The sequence below is a fragment of the Ziziphus jujuba genome, chromosome 2, assembly GCF_031755915.1.
Source record: "Ziziphus jujuba cultivar Dongzao chromosome 2, ASM3175591v1".
Lineage (NCBI taxonomy): Eukaryota > Viridiplantae > Streptophyta > Magnoliopsida > Rosales > Rhamnaceae > Ziziphus > Ziziphus jujuba.
Window position 1 is genome coordinate 17,381,262 of NC_083380.1, and position 21,481 is coordinate 17,402,742.

Below are 21,481 nucleotides of genomic sequence, written 5' to 3' on the forward strand. Positions count from 1 at the left end.
GGTGTTACTATTTCTTATTTACTCTTAGTGTCGAAATTACAAATTTACTATTTAAATTTATGGTTCTAAACGAATAGATATGGGTTTTTAAGTAAAATTTTTTCCCTTGCCCTCCAGTTAATTAATATTGCTTTTTATATATTTATCCTTCATAATGGTTATAAAATAAATGTAAAATAGTTTTTAGGTCTTTTTATTTAACTTTATCTTCTATATATATGCTCATATTAAGGTTGGTATTTATCAAGAAAGTATATTGATAAGAGGTAAGAATATTTATCAAGAAAGGATGAGACAGATTAATAATAAAGTCTAAAGAATGTTGATGACTCAAATAAGATGCAACAATGCAAACTCATTGCTCTAAATACTAATATTTTCAATGATAAAAAAAAATAAAAAAAATTATTAAAAAAAAAAAAACACTAATAACTTCCTTAAAAAGACGTGGGAATATTTGCTTAAAGGGTGTTGAAGTTTTATTGATTAGTAAATATGAAAAAGTTTAAAAGTATTGAAACTACTATCATAGCTTCACATGATTTAAATTAATTAATTTATATTTGTTTGAATCAATTGAGTTATATAAAAATTATCTATATATATTTAATGGTCAAATTTATTAATAACTTAGTATTATCTGTATATATTTATTGTCAGTAACAAGATTTAAGATACAAAAAAAAATGATATAAAAAAATTTTCATATCGTTCACAAAATGATACTAAATACTACAGCAGCAAAACAATTAAATTTGGATAAAAATGTCATTCACACAAAATACAATAAACTTAGATAGTAAACTATAGAAGGTGCTACGATTCTCAATTCCCCGTATACTATACAAATGGAGAAAAATAAAAAAAAAATAAAATAAATTATAAAATAAATTTTAAAGTAAACAACTCACAACTTAAAGAGTTTACTATACTAACTTCTTTTACTAATCAAAAAGATTCCATAATATTTTATGTCAGAGAACCAAATTTATTAACCAAAACAAATAACACATACATAAGATAATCAGTACTCTTCTAATAATTGTAAAAAGTTATTATGCTTACTATTTAATCAAACATTAATTATTGCTATATAAAAGAATATCATATAATTAAAGATTAGAAAACGTGGGAAGCACATTAGCCTATACACGAAGAAAATAAACACAACAAATACTAATTCGACGGCCTGTATGTTCTTAAATGCCCTTCAGTTAGTTGTATTCTCTATTTTTTTTTTTTTTTTTTATAAAACAGTTGTGTTCTCTATTGATTGATTTGATAAACGTTTGTGAAATGCATCACAACCACACAAATTTTGGTCTATGTATATGTTGGTAATATGTTCTATATGTACATGAAATGATTGTATTTTGTTTTTTGCTTTGGCCTTTCGGATTTTTTTTTTTTTTTTTGGGGGTGAAATCTTGCTCAATTTGTTGTTTTCTGGTGTGAGTGGACTTAGTTTGTGGGTCTTTGTCTTTGGTTGTCCCTCTTCCATTATGTTTCTGAATCCCCACGCAAATTTGAAAAGAAACAGAGAAAGAAAGTTTCTTATATAAAAAATACTTTTTTTTTTCTTTTTTTTTTTTACCTGTACTAAAGTTTTGTTTGATCAGGAATTTAAAAATTGTGGGTTAAAAAAAATAATTTTAAGGCCATGGCAATTTAGACCCTTAATTTTAAAATCTTAAAACCTATATTTTTTTTATTAAGTGTAACATTGATTCAATTATCAAAAAAAAATTTCAATATCAATAAACAAAGGATTACATTTTTTATACTAAACCCAGCAAAATGCAAAATATCCAATTCAATTTGAAAAGGTTGCAGTCCATATTTCATAACTGAATCAGGGATCAAAACCCATAAAGGTTGAATTTGCACCATATCAAAATTAGAGGATTCAATATGGTTTTAAAACTAAGAATTTAGATTGAAACATTTTGAAACTAAATGATAAAGAATACTAAAATACAGTTAACCTTTAAAATATTCCTATATTAGTTTATAGAAAATATACGAAACGATATGAGCAAATTATTTATTAAATAATATGATAATATTTAATTGATTATTATTGAATTTGTTTAATATTCATATTTATTTATTTTTTTATATGAAGTTTTCAATTACTAATATATTATTTTATTATTATTTAGTAAATAATTTGATGCATATAATACTACTACTACCTTTGAAATAGGATATGATTTTTCAAAGATTGGAAGGAATAAGTTTATTTAATTAACTTTAGCTAAGTTATTAATTAAAATAAATTACCCTAAAATTGAATGATTTTTGTGATTCAAGCTGTTGACATTATTTGAATGCTTGTTAAAGTAGTCATTTTAATTTATCATCACTTCAAAAAGCAGTATACAACTATACATGATGGTCTCAATTTTATCGGATGTTCCCGAAGGGACCATGCAATAACTAATTATCTTTATTTTCAAGCTATCATGTTTGTATTACTTGACGATGCAGTCCATTAGACATATATCTATTTGTCACCACCCTATTCGCTGCTGCCCATTTATAATTTAAATTCATGCTACATTTTTTTTTTAATACAATTTGGCAGATTGGTTTTCATTGAGGTTGGAATTTGAACTCTGAAAAATTTAATTTGAAGATGTATTCTAGAAAGGTCTACCTATGGATCAACAATTTATATGGTTTTTTTATAGGTATTGTGAACCCAAATCCTTGTATTCCCAACGGTATTAGGGATATATAATTTTCTGATGATGAATTTATGTGTCAGGCATTTAATTGATCTTATTTTAGTTTTAAAATATTTAGTAATTTATTTTTTTACACAAAATAAATAACAAATTTTCAGTAAACAAAATAAAAACAGTTGTTACATATTATAATAAATTTAAAATATTATTAAATATTATTTTATATATTATATGAGAAAGAGTTTTACCGATAGACTAAATCTAAGTTGTTTTTAATGTTGTAAATTAGTTCCTACAAGATAAATTAGTTCCTACAAAATAGTATATTTTAACGTATATATATTTAGTCATTTAATAAAAGTTAGTTTCCTATTGATCTAGTGTTTCAACTTATATATTAGTTTATTAACGTTAAGAAAATTGATTTATAACATTTATGTTTGTCATTAAGTTGCTATTTTTATTCCTAAAAACCATCCAATTCATTACAATCTCTCACTCCAAGCTCTATAAATAAGAGTTTTCTTTTTCATTTGGGAAACACACACCAATAGAAAGTTATTTAGAGTCTGCTTAGCCATGTTTTTTATTTTCTATTTTTAAAATATTGTTTTCAAAATAGAGAATAGAAAACTAATTTTTTTTTTTTCTGTTTTATGAGAACAAAGCGTGTTTGGTAAATGATCTCTGAAAATAATTTTCAAAAACAAAAACCAAAAAACATATTTGGCTAAACAGTTTCCAATAATAATTTTTAAATAGTATCAAAAATTTTTAAACAATTTTCCCTTTTTTTTTTTTTTACTTTTTTTATTTGAACTTTCTCAATATTAATAGTTTTTTGCATGTTACATATCAGTACATAGAACCTTTTTTTTTTTTTCATGCTTTCATTTTTTTTTTCAAAATTTTGCTTCATTATTATTATTTTATTCACATTATAATATATATGTATCATTTTTTTGATTATATGTATTTAATTTTTCATTGATTTATAGTTGGCCTTTTAAAACTACATCTTTCCATTCCTTGTATGATCAACAGTTATTCCACTTTATCGGTCAATTTTTTTATTAATTAATTTTTAAACCTAATTGATATTATACAATATATGTTATTAATTCTTTGATGTGAGTTTCAAGCAAATAGATTTATATGTATATATAAATAAAATAACTATTGGTACTTGGGATTTTGTATTAATTAAAAAATTAAATCCTACAAGTCTAATAGAATATTTCCAGCTAAAAACATCCACAAAATCTCATATTAGCATAATAATAAAACTATTAAATTTTATATGTTACTACCATAGTCAAGCTACATGGTTAAACTTTTTTGACACTGTTACAAAGGAAAGGTAAAAACAAAAATAAACAATAAAAAGGAAAAAAAATAAATACAATGGAGGATAAGGGAAATTTTTTTTTCTTAAAAAAAAGGAGATAAGGGAAAAAAAGAGGAATATCTTATAGAAAAACAAAAAATAATGAAAAAGAAAAAATAAAAATGGAAAATTAGAAAAAAAAATCTGATAGAAAATGGAAAATAAGAAAAATGGAAAAATAATGGAAAACTATAGATAAAAAAAAAAAATATATATATATATATATATACACATACATATATATTTGATAAAGGAAAAATGAAAAATTAGGAAAAAGAACAAAATAGAAAAGAGAGAGAGAGAGAGAGAGAGAGAGAGAGAGAAGATTTGACAAGGAAAATAAGAAAAAAGAACAAAATAGCCAAAAAAAAAATAATAATGACTAATATAAGAAATCTTTGCAAGAAAAACCGATAAAAGAAGTAAGATAAAAACATAAAATAATAAAATAGAAAACTAGTAGGAATATAATGAAGGAAAGGAAACTAAAAAATAATAATAGAAAACAGATAATTGATACAAGTGATAACTCACAAAGGATTATAAAAAAAAATAAATGAATAGCTACAATAATTGGCCAAACATTATTACTAGAAAGAACCAATTGTTATTTTTTAAGTTGTTCTATTTGAAAAAATTTTAACAAAAAAAAAGAAAAAGAAAAAAGAAGAGGAAGGTAAAAGAAGGAAATAAGAAAAGTTAATCGGACACATTCATGAAAACATAATATTCTATTTTTTTTTCTCTCTACAACTTTCTCTCTCTAAGATATTCCAAAGTATTGACGTAACTTTTCTCTCTCTACAAGTTTGTCTCTCTAAGATAAAAGAAACTCAGACTAAACAGAAACAATGAAGAAAACAAATCAAAACAATATGTATTTTATTATTTTCAAAAGATGTGAAAATATCTTTTTGATGTTTTCTAATTTTTTTTAATTGTTTTCTAAAACTATTTTTGAAAATTGATGGCCAAACAGGTGTATTTTTGTTTTGGAAACAACTTTTTATTTTATAAACTAGAAAACTGTTTTAAAACCTATTGGCCAAACAAACCCTTATTCTCTCTTCTTCTCTCCAAATACTCCTCTCAAATCCTCCATATTTTCTTCTTATTATTATAAAATTATTTTACTACCACCATATATATTTTAGTGTATATATATATATATATATTGAGCATTGCAGGAGTTCTAAGGAGTTTATGGGAATTCTTAGCTTTACACAAGATTCTTGAAGAATCATTGTATCTTAGAAGAGGAACTTTAGACAATCCATTGTAGAAGAGGGCGTATCTTCTCTAAGGATAGTGGATTTGCATGTCTCGATCTAACTAAACAAACCATCTTAAACTCTGAATAATTCTTTATCATTTTATTATTATTATTTGGTATTTGGTATTTGTAATTGTAATTCATATTTGCTATTTGTTTTATTTCCAACATTCTTAGAGAAGATATTCTGTTAGGATTTTTGTTTTCACAGTATCTGTGGCATTTGTTGATTTTATTTCTTGCAAACTTGAAAAATTTTCTGGTCAAAATTTCAAATTTTGGGAACAACGAATGAAATTTTGGATCACTACTTTGTGTCTTTATTATATTATTCTTAAGTCTTCAAATTCGAAAGAAAATGTTTCTAAAACTATTGGTTCTTCTAAATCTATTATATCTTTAGATTTTGGTAAGGATTCTAGTAAGGATTCTTAAACTGTTTCTACTGCTGATGATTTTAATGAAAAAGAGATGCTATGTCATGGTAGAAATTTGAGTACTTTGTCTGAAAATATTTATCGTATTTTCTGTTCTACTAAGTTTGCTTTTGAATTATGGAATGCTTTAGAACAAAAATATAGGCTAAGGAATTTGCTTTTAAAAGATATTTTGTTGAAAAATGGCTTGATTTTCATATGGTTGATAGTAAATCTATTTTTGATCAAATTCATGATTTTGAAAATATTGTTTTTGATATGAAAATAAAAGGTATTGTTTTGGATAATACTTTACTAATTGCTTCTTTGATTAGAAAATTGCCCCCTTCTTGGTCTGGTTTTTAAAGAATTCTAAAACAAAAACCCGAAGATTTTTTTTTTTGATGAATTGCTTGCTTCTCTTACGATAGAAGACAAACACCGTGCGACTTTAACATCTTTTAAAAATGATTTTCAATCCAATGACCATATTGTTGAAAATTTGCATAAACAAAAAACCAAAGGTTTTAAGAAATTAATTTTAACAAAAACAAAAATGCCAATAATTCTAATAAAAAAGATAAACCTATTATTCAGAAAAAGATGGGTTCTTGTTCAGTTTGTGGAAAAACGAATCATAAGCTAAAAATTATTTTTTTCAAAAAATGAGTTACACAGAATATTCATGGATCTTTGGGCACAAAACCACAAGAAAACGTCATGGAGACAAATTCTTCCTCTCATGCTAACGAGTATTTTATTTCTAGCCCACAAACAAATTTTATTTTTGAATCAAATGATGGGTGGATTAATTTAGTGGCTAATGTTGATGTTTGTTCTGATAAAAATTTATTTTCTTCATATCAGGAATCAAACACAAAAACCGTAAGCATGGAAAATGGAAATTTAGCTCGAATTATAGGAGAATGACGAGTGAAATTGAATTTTTCTTTTGGTAGTTCTATTATTTTAGATAGTGTCAAGCACGTTTCAGATATTAAACAAAATTTAGTTAGTACTTCTTTATTGGTTCAAAATGGTTACAAAGTTGTATTTGAGTCAAATAGAGTTCTATCTATGAAGAATGGTTGTTTTATTGGCAAAGGTTATTTATATAATGATTTGTTTAAACTTAATATTATAAATTACAATATTTATGATTTTTCCACTTGTTATACTTCTGTTGTGAATGCTAATGTTCTAATTTTAACATGATAGACTTGGGCATGTTAATTTCAATTCTATTAAGAGGATGATGAATTTAGATCTTATTCCTAATCATCTTTTATTTCTAAAAAATGTGATGTCTATGTTCAAGCAAAACAACTTAGAAAACCTTTTAAATCTATTGAAAAAGGAACCACTTCGTTACAATTAATTCATAATAATATATGTGATTACAATAATATTTTGACTTGGGGTGATAAACGTTATTTTGTTATTTTTATTGATGATTTCTCTAAATATTGTTATGTTTATTTCTAAAAGGGAATTATTTGATATGTTCAAGGTTTATAAGGTTGAAGTAGAAAATCAGCTTGAAAAGAAAATACAAATTTTGAGATCTAATAGAGGTGATGAGTATACTTCTAATGAGATGAATGAATTTTGTGACTCGATCGCATTGTTCATCAGGTAACTGCACATTATCCACTACAATCAAATGGTGTAGCGGAAAGGACAAATATAACACTACTTGATATGGTAAATTCTATGCTTATTAGTTCTTGTTTGCCTAATAATCTATGGGATGAAGCTTTATACTCTGCATGTTTAATACTTAATAGAATTCCTTATAAAAATTTTGATAAAACACCTTATGAGCTTTGGAAAATAGGAAACCTAATTTGAAATTTCTCAAAGTGTAGGGGTGTTTTGCTAAGGTAAGTATTCTTGTAAACAAAAAGAGAAAATTGGGTTCTAAAACCATTTACTGTATTTTTATTGGTTATTTTTTAAATAGTATTACTTATAAATTTTTAATATTAAAATCTGATGTTTTTGATTTTTCTATGAATACTATTATAGAATCTTGTGATACTACTTTCTTTGAAAATATTTTTCCAATGAAAGATAAAATTTCAAAACAAGTTAGTAAAAACTCAACTTTTAATTTTATTCATTTCCAAGATCAAAATGAACTTAGAAGGAGTAAAAGAAATAAAGTTGAGAAAAATTTTGTAAATAATTTTTTAACCTTTTTGATCGAAAATGATCCTAAACCTTTCAAAGAAGCCATGAGTTCTCTACATGCTTATTTTTGGAAAGAAGTTATTAATAGTGAAATGGATTCAATAATAAGCATAATACATGGATTTTAATTAACCTTTCTCCTGGTTGTAAAACAATTGGATGCAAATGGATTTTTAGGAAAAAATTGAGAATTGATGGCTCCATTGAAAAATTTAGAGCTAGACTTGTTGCAAAAGTTTTAAACAAAAAGAAAGTATTGATTTCTTTGATACTTATTCTCCTACTAAAATCACTACTATTAGAGTTTTAATTGCTTTGACTGCCATTTATAAATTAGGAATTCACCAAATGGATATGAAAACTGCTTTTATAAATGGTAAATTAGATGAAAAGATTTACATAAACCAGCCTGTAAGTTTTATTAATGCTGGTCAAGAAAAAAAAGTTTGTAAATTAGCTAAATCTCTTTATGGTTTAAAATTAGCACCAAAGCAACGACATGAAAAGTGTGATTCTTTCTAATGGTTTTGTTATTGGTGATGCTGATAAATGTGTTTATATTAAATTGTTAGAAAACATATGTGTAATTCTTTGTTTATATGTAGATAATATTCTTATTTTTGATACAAATTTGAATGTCATTAAGGATACAAAATTGTTTTTGTCTTAGAATTTTGATATGAAGGATCTTGGCATTGCTAATGTTATTTTAGCCATGAAACTATAAAGTGTGATCCATGTATTACTTTGACACAAGGACATTATATTGAAAATTTATTAAAAAAGTTTAACTTTTTTTATTTTGAGCTTGTGTCTACACCTTTTGATCCTAATTCAAAGTTAACAAAAAATAAAGGTGATGCAATATTGCAATTTTTATATTCTCAAATTATTGATTCCTTTATGTATTTATCCAAATGCACCGAACTAATATTTCTTATGCTGTTAATAAATTAAGCAGATATACTAGTAATCCTAGTAGTAATTATTGAATTGTCATAAAAAAGATTTTTAAATACCTTAAAGGTACAATTGACTATGGAATTAACTATATTGGTTTTCCTATAGTCTTGAAAGGTTTTTGTGATGCTAACTAGACTTCAAATTCAGATGAAACTAAAGCCACAAGTGATTATATTTTTATTTTGGGTGGTGGTGCAATAGCATAGAAGTCAACAAAGCAGACTATAATTTCTAGGTCAACCACGGAAGCTAAATTCATTGCTATAGACCTTGGCAATAATGAAGCTAAATAATTGAGAAGTCTTTTAGCAGATATACCAATTCTGCCTCATCCAATTCCCGATGTACCTTTGCATTGTAATAGTCAAGTAACTATTGCAAAGGCAAAAAGTAAAAATAATAATAGAAGAGGAGACATATAAGGATTAGACATAAAATTATTAAACATTTACTAACACATAGTGTTATTTCTCTTGATTTTGTCAGACATGAAAAGAATATTGCAAATCCACATATAAAAAGCTCAGCATGTGGGCGAGTTATTGAATCATTGAGAGGAATGGGACTAAAGCCTATATATATAGTCACCACAGTAAACACCTAAGCTTTGTGATTGGAAATCTCATGAAGAAGGTTCAATGAGTAAAAATGAAATAGGATTGTAACTATGGTGATAGTGCTTAAATATTGTGATGGTATAGGAAGAGTATAACTCTGAATGAAACCAAGATATGTATATTTGCAGGGAGTTGATCACATATTTCCCTTGAAGGTTTCATTTAAATGAGTATCGTAGTGTGGTCGCTACTGTGTAAAATCAGGCTATTCCCTAAAAATACTCATGATAAATATATGTGCGCATGACTGTTAAAGCACAAACCATAATGGAACTCAAGAAGAATTACCTGTACTGTGTGCATTGTAAGTAAAATCTAGTTCAAAGAGCCTAGTTCAAGACTTAGTTCACTACGGTTTTTTTAGTTGAAATTTATAAATACTAAGTATTGGTTCAAACCCAGAAGCTACCTATATTGGTTCAAACCCAAAAGGTACCTACATTCATTGAACAGTAAAAATGCTCAATAATATATATATTTTATAAAATTATATTTTCACAATTTCTAAATCATGTGGAGGATTGTTATAATTGATTTAAAAATTTATTAAATATTATTTATATATTATATGAACAAGGATTTTATTGAAAGATTAAGCCTAAGTTGTTTTTAACGTTGTAAATTAGTTTCTACAAGATAATATCTTTTAACGTATATATATTTGGTCATTTAGTAAAAATCAGTTTTCTATTTTATCTAGTGTTTCAACATATATGTTAGCTTATTAACGTTAAGAAAATTGGTTTCTAATGTTTATTTTTGTTATTAAGTTACTATTTTTATTCCTAAAAATCATCTAAATCCATTACAATCTCTTACTCCAAATTCAATAAATAGGAGTTTCTTTTCCATTTGGAAACACACAGCAATAGAAAGTTATTATTTTCTCTTCTCTCTAAATACTCCTTTCAAATCTCCATATTTTCTTATTACTATTATAAAATTACTTTGCTACTACCAAATATATTTTAGTGTATATATATATAGAGCATTACGAAAGTTTTAAGGAGTTCGTGGAAATTCCTAACTGCACATAAGATTCCTGAAAAATCATTATATTTTGGGAGAGAAACATTCAACAATCCAGTGCAAAAGGAAACATATCTTCGCTAAGAATAATGCATTTGCATACTTCGATCTAACTAAACAAACTATTTTAAATCCTGAATAATTACTTATTATTTTATTATTATTATTCAATGTTTGGTATTTACAATTGTAATTCAATTTTGCTATTTGTTTTATTTCCAACAGGAGTATTGGCACAACAGGTACCAATTTAACTCTTTTGTTTTTTTTTTTTTTTCTTTCTTCTGGGTACCAAATAATATGGGAACGCATTAACAGTAATTGTTGAAAAGTCAATATAATTGTTAAACATGGTACCAAAATTGCTACTTTCATAAACAAAAATCTCAAATTCAAATCCCTACTCTCATAAACAAAAATCACAAATTCGAATCCCTTCTAAATGTATATCACTAACTCTAGTATTGGTATTAGGTAAATATCATCTTTTCCTCAAAAAAGTTTACCATACAAACTCCAACGATCGAAGGCAATTGAGCAAATGTTTACCCCATTGGGATTTGTATTCGAATTTTTATTTTATTTCAGCAAAAAAATCATAATAATAAAATAAATTATTAATTGGAAAACCATAGGTGGTATAAACAACCCAAGCCAAAGACCCCACTCTACAAACAAATTTGAATCTCTCGCTTTTTCCTCTGTTATGTTTCTCTCTCGCAAGAAGTTCATGGTTCTTTTTGTAGTTTCCAATTCTCTATTTATTTGCTAAATTTAGTAAAACTGGACATGGGTCGAGCTCAATTTGGAAACCCTTCGAGATTAACCCATAGAGGATCGATTATTCAATCAAATTCAGTGCAATACAGCATCCCAAACGATAACTTGAAGGAGAAAACCCAAATGAAAACTATGAAACCCATCTCTTCTTTCAGACTTTCCTCCCTCCTCCGCCTCCAAAAAGATCCAATTCTCGCTCTCCAACTCTTCCAGAACCCAAATCCTCAACACCCAAAACGCCATAAACCCTTTCGCTATTCACTCCTTTCATACGACCTCATCATTTCCAAGCTTGGACGTGCCAAAATGTTCGACCCAATGGAGCAAATCCTCCAACAATTGAAGCAAGAGACCCGCTTTGCTCCACCAGAGATCATCTTCTGCAATGTCATTTGTTTCTATGGCCGGGCTCGCCTTCCTCAACGTGCACTCCAGGTGTTTGATGAAATACCCTCTTTTCGTTGTCAGCGGACAGTGAAATCCTTCAATTCCCTGCTGGACGCGCTTTGTAAGTGCAGTGAGCTTCAGAAGGTGAGGGAAATTTTTATGGATATTGAGAATTATGTGTACCCAGATGCTTGTACGTATAATATTTTGATCAAGGCTTGTTGTACGAATGGTTCTTTGGATGATGCATGGGTTGTGTTTGATGAAATGCGTAGTAAGGGTTTTTGTCCAAATGTGGTGACTTTTGGGAATTTGATTTATGGGCTTTGCACGGATTTAAAGCTAAAGGAAGCCTTTAACTTGAAAGAAGACATGACTAGAGTTTATGGGGTTAAGCCTAATGCATTTGTATATACATCATTGATCAAAGGGCTTTGCAAGATCGATGATTTAAGTTTGGCTTTTAAGCTTAAGGAAGAGATGGTAAATAATAAAATTAAATTAGATTCTGCAGTTTATTCTACTTTGATCGGTGCACTCTTCAAGGTGGGTAGGAAAGATGAAGTTTCTGGGATTTTGGAGGAAATGACTGTGAATGGATGTGAACCTGATACTGTAACTTACAATGCAATGATTAATGGGTTTTGTAAGGAAAAGGATTTTGAAGCAGCTTATGGAGTTTTGGATGAGATGGTGAAGAAGAACTGTAAACCTGATATTATTAGTTATAATGTAATCATTGGAGGATTATGCAAGGAGGGAAAATGGATTGAAGGAAATGATTTATTTGAAGATTTGCCAAGGCGTGGTTGTAAACCAGATGTGGTATCATATAGAACAATTTTTGATGGATTTTGTAATTGGAGAAGGTTTAAAGAAGCTATGTTTATTTTAGAAGAGATGGTATTTAAGGGGTATTCACCCTGTTCTGCAAGTATCCATAAACTTCTAGATGGGTTGTGTCAGGAAGGTAACGTGGAGTTTATATCGAAAGTTCTAAATAGTATTGGAAATGCAAATGTTGTTGATTTAGGTACTTGGGGTTCAGTGATTTCTGTTGTATGCAAGAAGGACAAACAATCAGATTCCATTAATCTTATTGATACTCTATTAGTGTCATAAATTGATAGTTTCTCTCTGCAATACTAGTTATACATCTTGTTGATCTTTATTTATTTATTATTACTTTACGATTAACATCATTTTACCCCCAATTTAACTATGACATGTTTTTAATTTTTCCCCAAAACTACAAAACAATTGCCCCTAAACTATTGCTTTTGTGTCATTTAGTCCAATCCAAGGAAGCATTTTTTATGAATGAATTTGATGAAATTAATTTTACATAACCTATGTAACTTTTTTCGAAAACAATTTTGTTATGTTTTGTGTAACAATTCTGTTTATAATTTGGCCAAATTCATTAGAGATGATTTCATAGTTGGAATAAAGGAATACATAAACAAGAAGAAAATTGATAAGTTGAGAGGTATATTAACCTATCACTTTACTACGTATTTAATTTATTAACAAGGTTGTTCAAGATTGATATCAGATAACCAATACGCATTCTAATTACACAGTTGCTTTTTAGCTATGCCTTTTTAAAGCTGCAACTAATAGTTTTATGAACTTTGAAGCTTTGAATACTATATCCAAAGTTTTCATTCATGGTCATTATGTGTTTATGAACTCTAAACTATAAAACATAATAACATAAATGCAAATTTAGGAAGCATGAACATTTGAATGGTAACTTGTAGTTTACTAATCTAGCCCAAGATTACTATTTTATGATTATAATATTAAATTTTATGACTAAGTAATTAATTACCACATTTTTTTATTACGTTAACAATTTTTAATATATGTTCATACATGCAAGTACATTTATATTTGTTAATTTGGTTATAATTTTCTGCTAGCGAAATCAAACTAATCAGTGTTGGATTGAATTTGTCCTATGGGGATAGTTTAACATACACTCTAATGTTAAAGTCACTATTCTTCTAATAAAGGTTTAGAATGCTAACAAATAGGTAGGTTGGTCTAGTGATATAACTTCCGTACCCATAAAATAGTCATGAGTTATTGTAATAAATCCAAAATTCGAATCCCTCACCTTAAAAAAAAATGTTGTATTTAATATTTTATAAGCTTTACCCAACTAATCCAACGAACTTTGATTAAGTTCTTTCATCGGTTTTCTATTGTCAGTTCAATTAGTTAATAGTTAGATGCTTGCCTCCTAGCCCCCCAAAAATAAAAATGTTGCTTTCTCATCCGTTTTAATCAAAGCACTGTCGGATTTTTCAATTTGATACTGTCAGCGCCCCTTAAAAACCAGTATTTGGTATTGGTTAGTACTTAGTATGTTTAGCATTTATTTTAGACTGCCAGGCTTTGATATTCTTCACCTACGCCATGAATCCTTGATTGATTATTTCAAGTCCTTTGAGAGGCAGAGGCAGAAGAGGGCCAGGATACCATCATTTAAAAGAATAAGTATATTGTTGTAGTGTAAAGTATTAACTGTTCCAACTTATATTTATATATACATATATACACATATATAATATATTTTTTTAGTATTAACTGTTAACCAACTTATATTTATGTATATATATGTATAATTTTCTTTTTTTTGGCTATAAATTGTATCTATCCCCTTTTATAGTGTGGATATTTAACATCAAATAATATGTTGCTTGACGACAATTTTCTGCAACATGTCCCAGTTATCCACCATATGAAGCTTGATTTCGCCTATATATAATAGCACTTTTGTTATATAAAATCTGTATATATATTTGATAATACAAAGTTATAACTAACAAAGCTTTGATTTTTTGAGCAATCTAACTGGTAATGACCACAAATACAATTCATAATTGAATTAAAAATTTGATGATAATATCCCTTTCTCATTAAAAAAAGTAAAATAAAAGAAAAAAATAACAAAGATTTAGGTAGATACATTAATGTTACTTTTATTTATATATTATTTTATTATTATTATTATTTAAAATTGGAGGTAAATCAATTCGAAACCATCTCTGGTAAAGCTTTTTGGGTATGCAAGTTATATTTGATCAAACTAGTAGAAACCAAATCTTGATTGGTAGATCTCCAAATTCAAAGTCACTGAATACAGCACTGTAAATATCCGGTTACATTTAAGAGAGGTTATTATGGAGCGTCCTTCTTACTAGACTTCCTTTTCCAATAATATAATGCAATAAGATCTGTTATCTTAGGACTCCATATTATAATAAAAGGACCTATAGAACGGGTCTGTTAAATAATTTCTCTATGTTTACACTATTTTTGCAAACATTGCAAAGATAACATGTATCATCTTTTACATAAATAAATAAATAAATAAATAAATAATAACAATAATCGTAATAAATAATGATAAATGAATAAAGCAATCTTATATGAAGTATACATTTAGATTTATTAAAAAAAAAAAAAATGTATGCATTTAGAAGTGGTGAAACCATTGATTTGCGGAACAAAGACAGCATATATTCTAATAATTATTAAGTTTACATGACAGCTTTGCAGTAAGGCTACAAAAATGATGCCCTTTGTTGTTATATATTTCTAAGTCAGAAGCCAAAATAAAATAAACTATATGTAGAGTTTATTGATTTATTGGATATTTACGCCAATGATCCTTATAAGAATAGGTTGGAGGGGAAGAGACTTGCATGTCCCTGCAACCCTGAGTAGTGAACCTACCTGCATCATCCCAGTTAATATGTGTATAACTATTTTTAAAGTTTTACATATATAATTGCGTTTCCAATTCAGACGATAATAGAACTCAACCATTTCCTTTTGTCAAAATAGAAATCCCTTAACAACCCAGCTATTCTTTTGGATGACCTAACTATTAAACTAAGTTGTTGGTATACATGTTAATTGCCGTCTGCAGCTAAATTTGATATTTTAGCTTTTTAAATTAAAATTTTAAAACCTTAAATCCTTTATTTACGTAATAAAATAGTGCAATTTTTGTTGGAGTTTTAAGAGGTTGAAGTCCCAAATCAAGCAAAATTGAATGCTTTACTCTTGACATGATTTGAAATATCCTAAACATTAATTAGGAATTATTTTTTATTTATTTGTTAGAAGTACAAAAAAGAACATCACCACAATCTTCCAGGCTAACACATAAACGAAGAAGATAAATACTTAACTTTCATAAAATATCCAAAACCAAAAACTAAGAATGAACACGTACCAAATTACCCCTTTCGAAAATTAGTGGAAAATTCTTATTAAAAGTGGGGCAGTGCAATTTAGACCAAATGATATGGTAATTAATAAGTGCAATATTGCACCTTTACTACCTCTTTCAACTTTTAATCATATATTGACCCTTAATTTATTCGGAAAGTCCAAATTTGGGAAACAAAAAAAAAAAAAAAAAAAAAAAAAAAAAAAAAAGAAAAAGAAAAAAGAAGAAGCTGTGGCTGTTTAATCTAAATGATGAACACTCCTTTTCTGATTGGTATTTTACTATCTTTTTCTTTTACCATTATGAAAGAGGAAAATGTTATTCATAGAAAAAGACACAACAACAGTGAAGCAACAACAAACAAGCAGGCAAGCATTCATAAATTAAATCCCAAACGCTGAAACAACAAAATGGTTGACCCATAAAAGCATTCATCTCCATGTTACTAACTATCGTAGAAGAACTTGCAATTTATAACTAAGCAGTAGCTTTTACATCTAAAAACTGTCTTTTACGGTCTTTACATAGACAATCAAAATTCTACACCTAAAAAGACCAAATATAGAAGCAAAACGCATAGACAGGAGGGTCATCAAAATAACCAGAATTGACACAACTCACAAGTTTCTTTTTCTCTCTGTCTTAATGAAAATAGTAAGTACTATAATATATTTTGATATTGACTTTCTTTAGTTATATACATGTGAGGATAACTATAGTGACTGGAACATTAAGTGTAGAAGTTACCAAAGACTGGCACTTTTTTATAGAGATTCTTTCAACACCCACCACTCGCAGGCTCAATCGAACTTAGAAGACCATTGCCTCTCAGCTGCATGCAATGATCTTCAGCATCCACCTGGTCACAGATAATTACCACTGCAAGTCCATTGTAATGTGCCTCTTGCATGATATTAACTGCATTGTCAAGGGTCATTCCAGGGATCACTTTCATCAGGACCTGGACAACATACTCTCGTTTATTGTAATTGTCGTTATGCAGCAGAACACGGTAAGGTGGTGCCATTTTTCTTGATTTCCTGAAACCAGCCATCTAAATAGATTAACAATCTCCAATTAAAAAGAACCTATGTCTCCTTTACATGACATGGAACAAATAAAGTACAACAAATATACTATTTCAAGAAGCTGCAAGAAATAGCATTGTTTGTAAAGCGGGTTGAGCTCCTTCATAAACAACAAGATTGGTCTAATGACGAATAAGCTTCTAATCTAAAACCCAAAAAAAAAAAAAAAAAAATGGTGGTGAAGAATGTACAACAAGGGTGCACCTGTAGAGTTATTTTAGGCAGAAAATTAGATATTCCTTTCTATGGTGGAAAGCTTGACATGGAAGCAATAGCTCTAAAGTGTAAAATAAATCTTATGCTAAGAGAAAGAGGTCGATGCTCATAGAAATCACCAAGAAGACTCTCTATTATTCCTCTCCATTTAAGTTACCCTCTTCAAGGGAAGATCTAACTAATTCAACTAACGTATTGAATGAAAGGAACTCATGCAGAAAAGTTAAAATGGAACAAATAGCATGCTGGATCATAACGGCAGGCCAAAGTTCCAGCTACTTTAGAGAATGAATGCAGCAAACTTGAACGAGATCTTGGTGAATATGGTGTTCAGCAAACAAGGCTACAAAGAAATTTGCCAAGGACAAAATTAAGTATGCCTAAAATGGCACATGAGTTTTGGTGTTTTAAGATGCAATGAAGTTCATGTTTTCATAAGCTTTCCGTGCACCTAATAATCCTTGCTTTATTTCACTTTATTATCATGACTTATGATATATGATTGGATAAATTGCTCTTCATATTATATGCAATATTACTTTTTCACTTTTCAAACCACATTTGCTCATAATTGCAGAACAATATGCTTTTAAATGAGATCCGTAGCTAGATAATTAAAGTTCAATGAACCGCAAGTTTAAGTCATTACTATATTTTGTCTTTGAAATAAGGATATGAAAAGTTGACATAATTCAAAAGCAATAAAGGAAATCCAGCCTTGAAACTATGGTGTTTCTACCTTACATCAAACTCAGACTCGCGGCCAGGTGCAGTTCTGTCTATGGTTGGCTTTTCTAACACCCCACCACCTTTTCCAAGCCCAGTGGTCGATATTGTCATTAAGATGTTCCGGTTTGAGCAATTTGAATGAAAGTGATGTATTTCCCCTGTAACACAAATTATAGTAAAATGGGAAAATCAATAAATTTACTGTCTTCGTGTGAAATGAAATGATAATTTAGTTTAGTGATAATGGCTGGACTGTTTAGATGAAGGATTTTAGCTTAATGGTTAGGTTAAAAGGCAATAAAAATTACATAAAAATAATCAAAAAGAATATCTATTCCATTAGGTTTAAACGTGTATGCTCAGAGTATGAAATCCTATGAAAGAAAGAAAAGAACACACACAAACATATATGCATAAAGGATTTTAGTTTTCATTATTCGGTTAACATTAAATTATGAAGAAATAAAACATAACACAAAAATTAGAAATATATATATATATATATATATACATATATATACTTCCAAAAAAAAAAAAAAAAGTATATCGGTGTAAAGATTTCAATATAAATTTCTCTTTTTCCTTTTTCTTTTCCCTAATGTATTTCAAGCTCCAAAAAATAGGAGTAAGGATATCGTTTCTTATTCTCCTTTCTTTCTTCAGTGGATTCCAAGCTCCAAATAATGAGGATAACATTCCTAAATCCTAATTTGATAAAACAAATTATTTATCTGTTCCAGTATTATTTCCAATCTTCAATTTTCCTTTGCAACGAACAATCAAATTCAATTACGCAAATCCTATCATGGAACACAGCATTATATCATTCATAAGGTATACATGCTTTTACAGTTTTCACAGAGAAAACAAAGCCAAATGCATCAATTTCATGTCTACTTTAGATTAAGCAAATTCCAACCAAAACCCACCATTAAAATAACAAGAAAATGGATGAAACTTAAAGAATCACACTCGGATATGAAGAATTAATGCTGAAAAATACAAATTCTTGTTTTTCCCTTGTGTTGCTAAAAAAAAAAAAGGCGAATAGAGAAAGAGACCTGATTTAGTGGAGTTGAAAAAGCGGTTGGGTGAGAGAGGGACTCGACCGCATATTGCAGTTTCCATGAGAGCCTCTGCCTGCCTCCCTCTCTCTCTCTCTCTCTCTCTCTCTCTGCTTTCTCTCCTTCGACTGTGAGCTCAGCTCAGCTCTCTCTCTCTCTTCTCTGGGATATATATATATATATATATTTATTTATTTTCCCATTATATATTGTTTCACGTGATATGGACAATCATTTTTAGTAGCCTCTGAATATTCGGTTCGTTAATTTTATATTATTATTATTATTCTTTTGGACTGAGATTCGTTAGTTTTTTATTTGACATTCCTTTTGAACAATATCATATTGAAGGGGAACTTTTAAAGTTTAAAAGTTTTAGAAAAAAAAAAAAGGTAACATTTAGAACGTACTATGGCATATTTAAATATAATAATTTAAATTAAATATAGATAAATAAAGATTTCAATGAACCAATGAAATACAATACAAACCAACGAGGGATCATTATTAGTTTTTATATAAATAAATATATATAATTCTGGTAAACAAGATTCATAATTATTAATTTAATATTTTTTTATTTTTAAAAACTAAATTTAATATCTTTTTTTTTATTTTTTAAAAATAAAAATTTAATATCAAAAAATAAACTCATAAATATAATAATTTAAAATTCCATATTCATCTATTTAATTACAAATAGTATTTCTAAACCAATAATATATTATTTTATTTTTTATCACATTAATTAATAGATAAAAGTGATTAGGAATTTAATATAGTATTATTACTAACGAATATATGTTATTTGGAATATTATGGATACATTATACGCATGTGTATATATATATATATATATATATATTTTAGAAAACTATTAATAATTATTATATCCTCCCAATAAATACTCATGTTTTTTGTGGTAAAAAATTATATAAATTAAATATAACTAAGTAAATTTTTTAAGTATAAACTAAAATTCAACACAAATTAAAAAAAAAAAATAGTAGTGTAATATTTTTTTAATAAAATAATATTCTAATAGTTGAGTTTGAAAAAACTGATCATTATAGTGGTATCTACAATATCAATTTTTATACGTCGGAAACATACTTTAACGTTCCATGTCATTTCATTTATATATATATATATATATATATATAAATATATATTATTTTTAAATCATCAATTAAAATAATACTTATTTAAAACACCTATACAATTTCTATTATATATATATATATATATATATATATCATAAATGATATATAAAAAATTTAGAAAGAGAAACTCTAAAAAGTAGCATTTATAAAATCTATAAATCTTTTATGATTTAATAATTATACATAAATTGTTCCGTACAATTTTCTGTTTTAAATTTATTACTATCAATATATATATATATATATATATATATGTGTATGCACAGTATATTAAAACAAAAACATTGAAATTTATTTTGGTGGTGGACACAGGAGCCATGTAAAGCGTAGAGGAACAGCGATCGTTGGTTTCGAGTGGTGGACTCCACGACACGTTATGTGATCAGGAAGGATTATTCTGATGAATACACACAATGTAGGTCCCACAGAAGAAGCTTAGGATTTTTTTTTTCTCTAGTTTTTTATTTTTTGCCAAAAAAAAAATTAAAAATGAAAAATGTGAGCCACTACTTGAATATTGTGGCTATTAGCAATTGTCGCTCCATCACTACTCTTGATAAATCTAGGGAGATGGGAAGGTAATTATTTATTTATTTGAAAGATTGGAAAGGTAATTATATAATTTAATTATTTATTTATTTTGGGATAGGAATCTGTGTTAATATATGGTAACTATTTTGTGATATTATTATATTTAAACTATGTGACTTTTATGAAATAATTGTTATGTGTTTCATTATTAGTAATTTTGAAAACTTTATTTTTATACATAAATAATTTTGTAAACTTGAAATGATGGATATGGATTGGCATATTACTTCCAATCATATATTTTTGCTGGTGTTAAATTCCAATAAAATCAGTCAATTAAGCAAATAAAATAAATTCAATTGTTCAAATGTTACATAAAAATTAAAAGCACCATAAAGTATATAATTGTTTTTTTGATAAACCAAAAAGTATAAATTAAATGAAAAATTTTATTCAGTAAAAGAACTGAAAACTTCTCCCTATGGGATATTTTAGTGGTATAGCAATGTTTCTATGATTCTATATTCGAACTCCACCCCATTATAAGGCCAAAAAAAAAAAAAAAATCAATAATTGTGGATTATATTCAATTTAATTCCTTTTTTTTTTTTTTTTTTTTTTTTAGGGATCCAACCTAAACCAAACTGACTTATATTATTTTTAAATAAAAAACATAGAAAGCTTTTATTCATAAGACTTATAACAC

General features: G+C 27.3%; 2 protein-coding genes across 2 annotated transcripts; one reads left to right on the forward strand and one right to left on the reverse strand.

Moving 5' to 3' along the window:
• The first annotated feature begins 10,988 nt into the window (after positions 1 to 10,988).
• On the forward strand, positions 10,989 to 12,883 carry LOC107418870 (putative pentatricopeptide repeat-containing protein At1g53330). The gene has a single exon (XM_016027557.4). The coding sequence runs from the start codon at positions 11,358 to 11,360 to the stop codon at positions 12,855 to 12,857; it is 1,500 nt and encodes a 499-aa protein (XP_015883043.3). The 5' UTR covers positions 10,989 to 11,357; the 3' UTR covers positions 12,858 to 12,883.
• Positions 12,884 to 16,439: 3,556 nt separating this feature from the next.
• LOC107418869 (ATP-dependent Clp protease adapter protein CLPS1, chloroplastic) lies at positions 16,440 to 19,243 on the reverse strand. The gene is made up of 3 exons (XM_048472957.2): positions 19,079 to 19,243; positions 18,028 to 18,175; positions 16,440 to 17,024 (listed from the first exon to the last, which is right to left on the reverse strand). Exons 1-3 carry the CDS (start codon positions 19,143 to 19,145, stop codon positions 16,763 to 16,765), a joined length of 477 nt encoding a protein of 158 aa, XP_048328914.2. The 5' UTR covers positions 19,146 to 19,243; the 3' UTR covers positions 16,440 to 16,762.
• Positions 19,244 to 21,481: the final 2,238 nt, after the last annotated feature.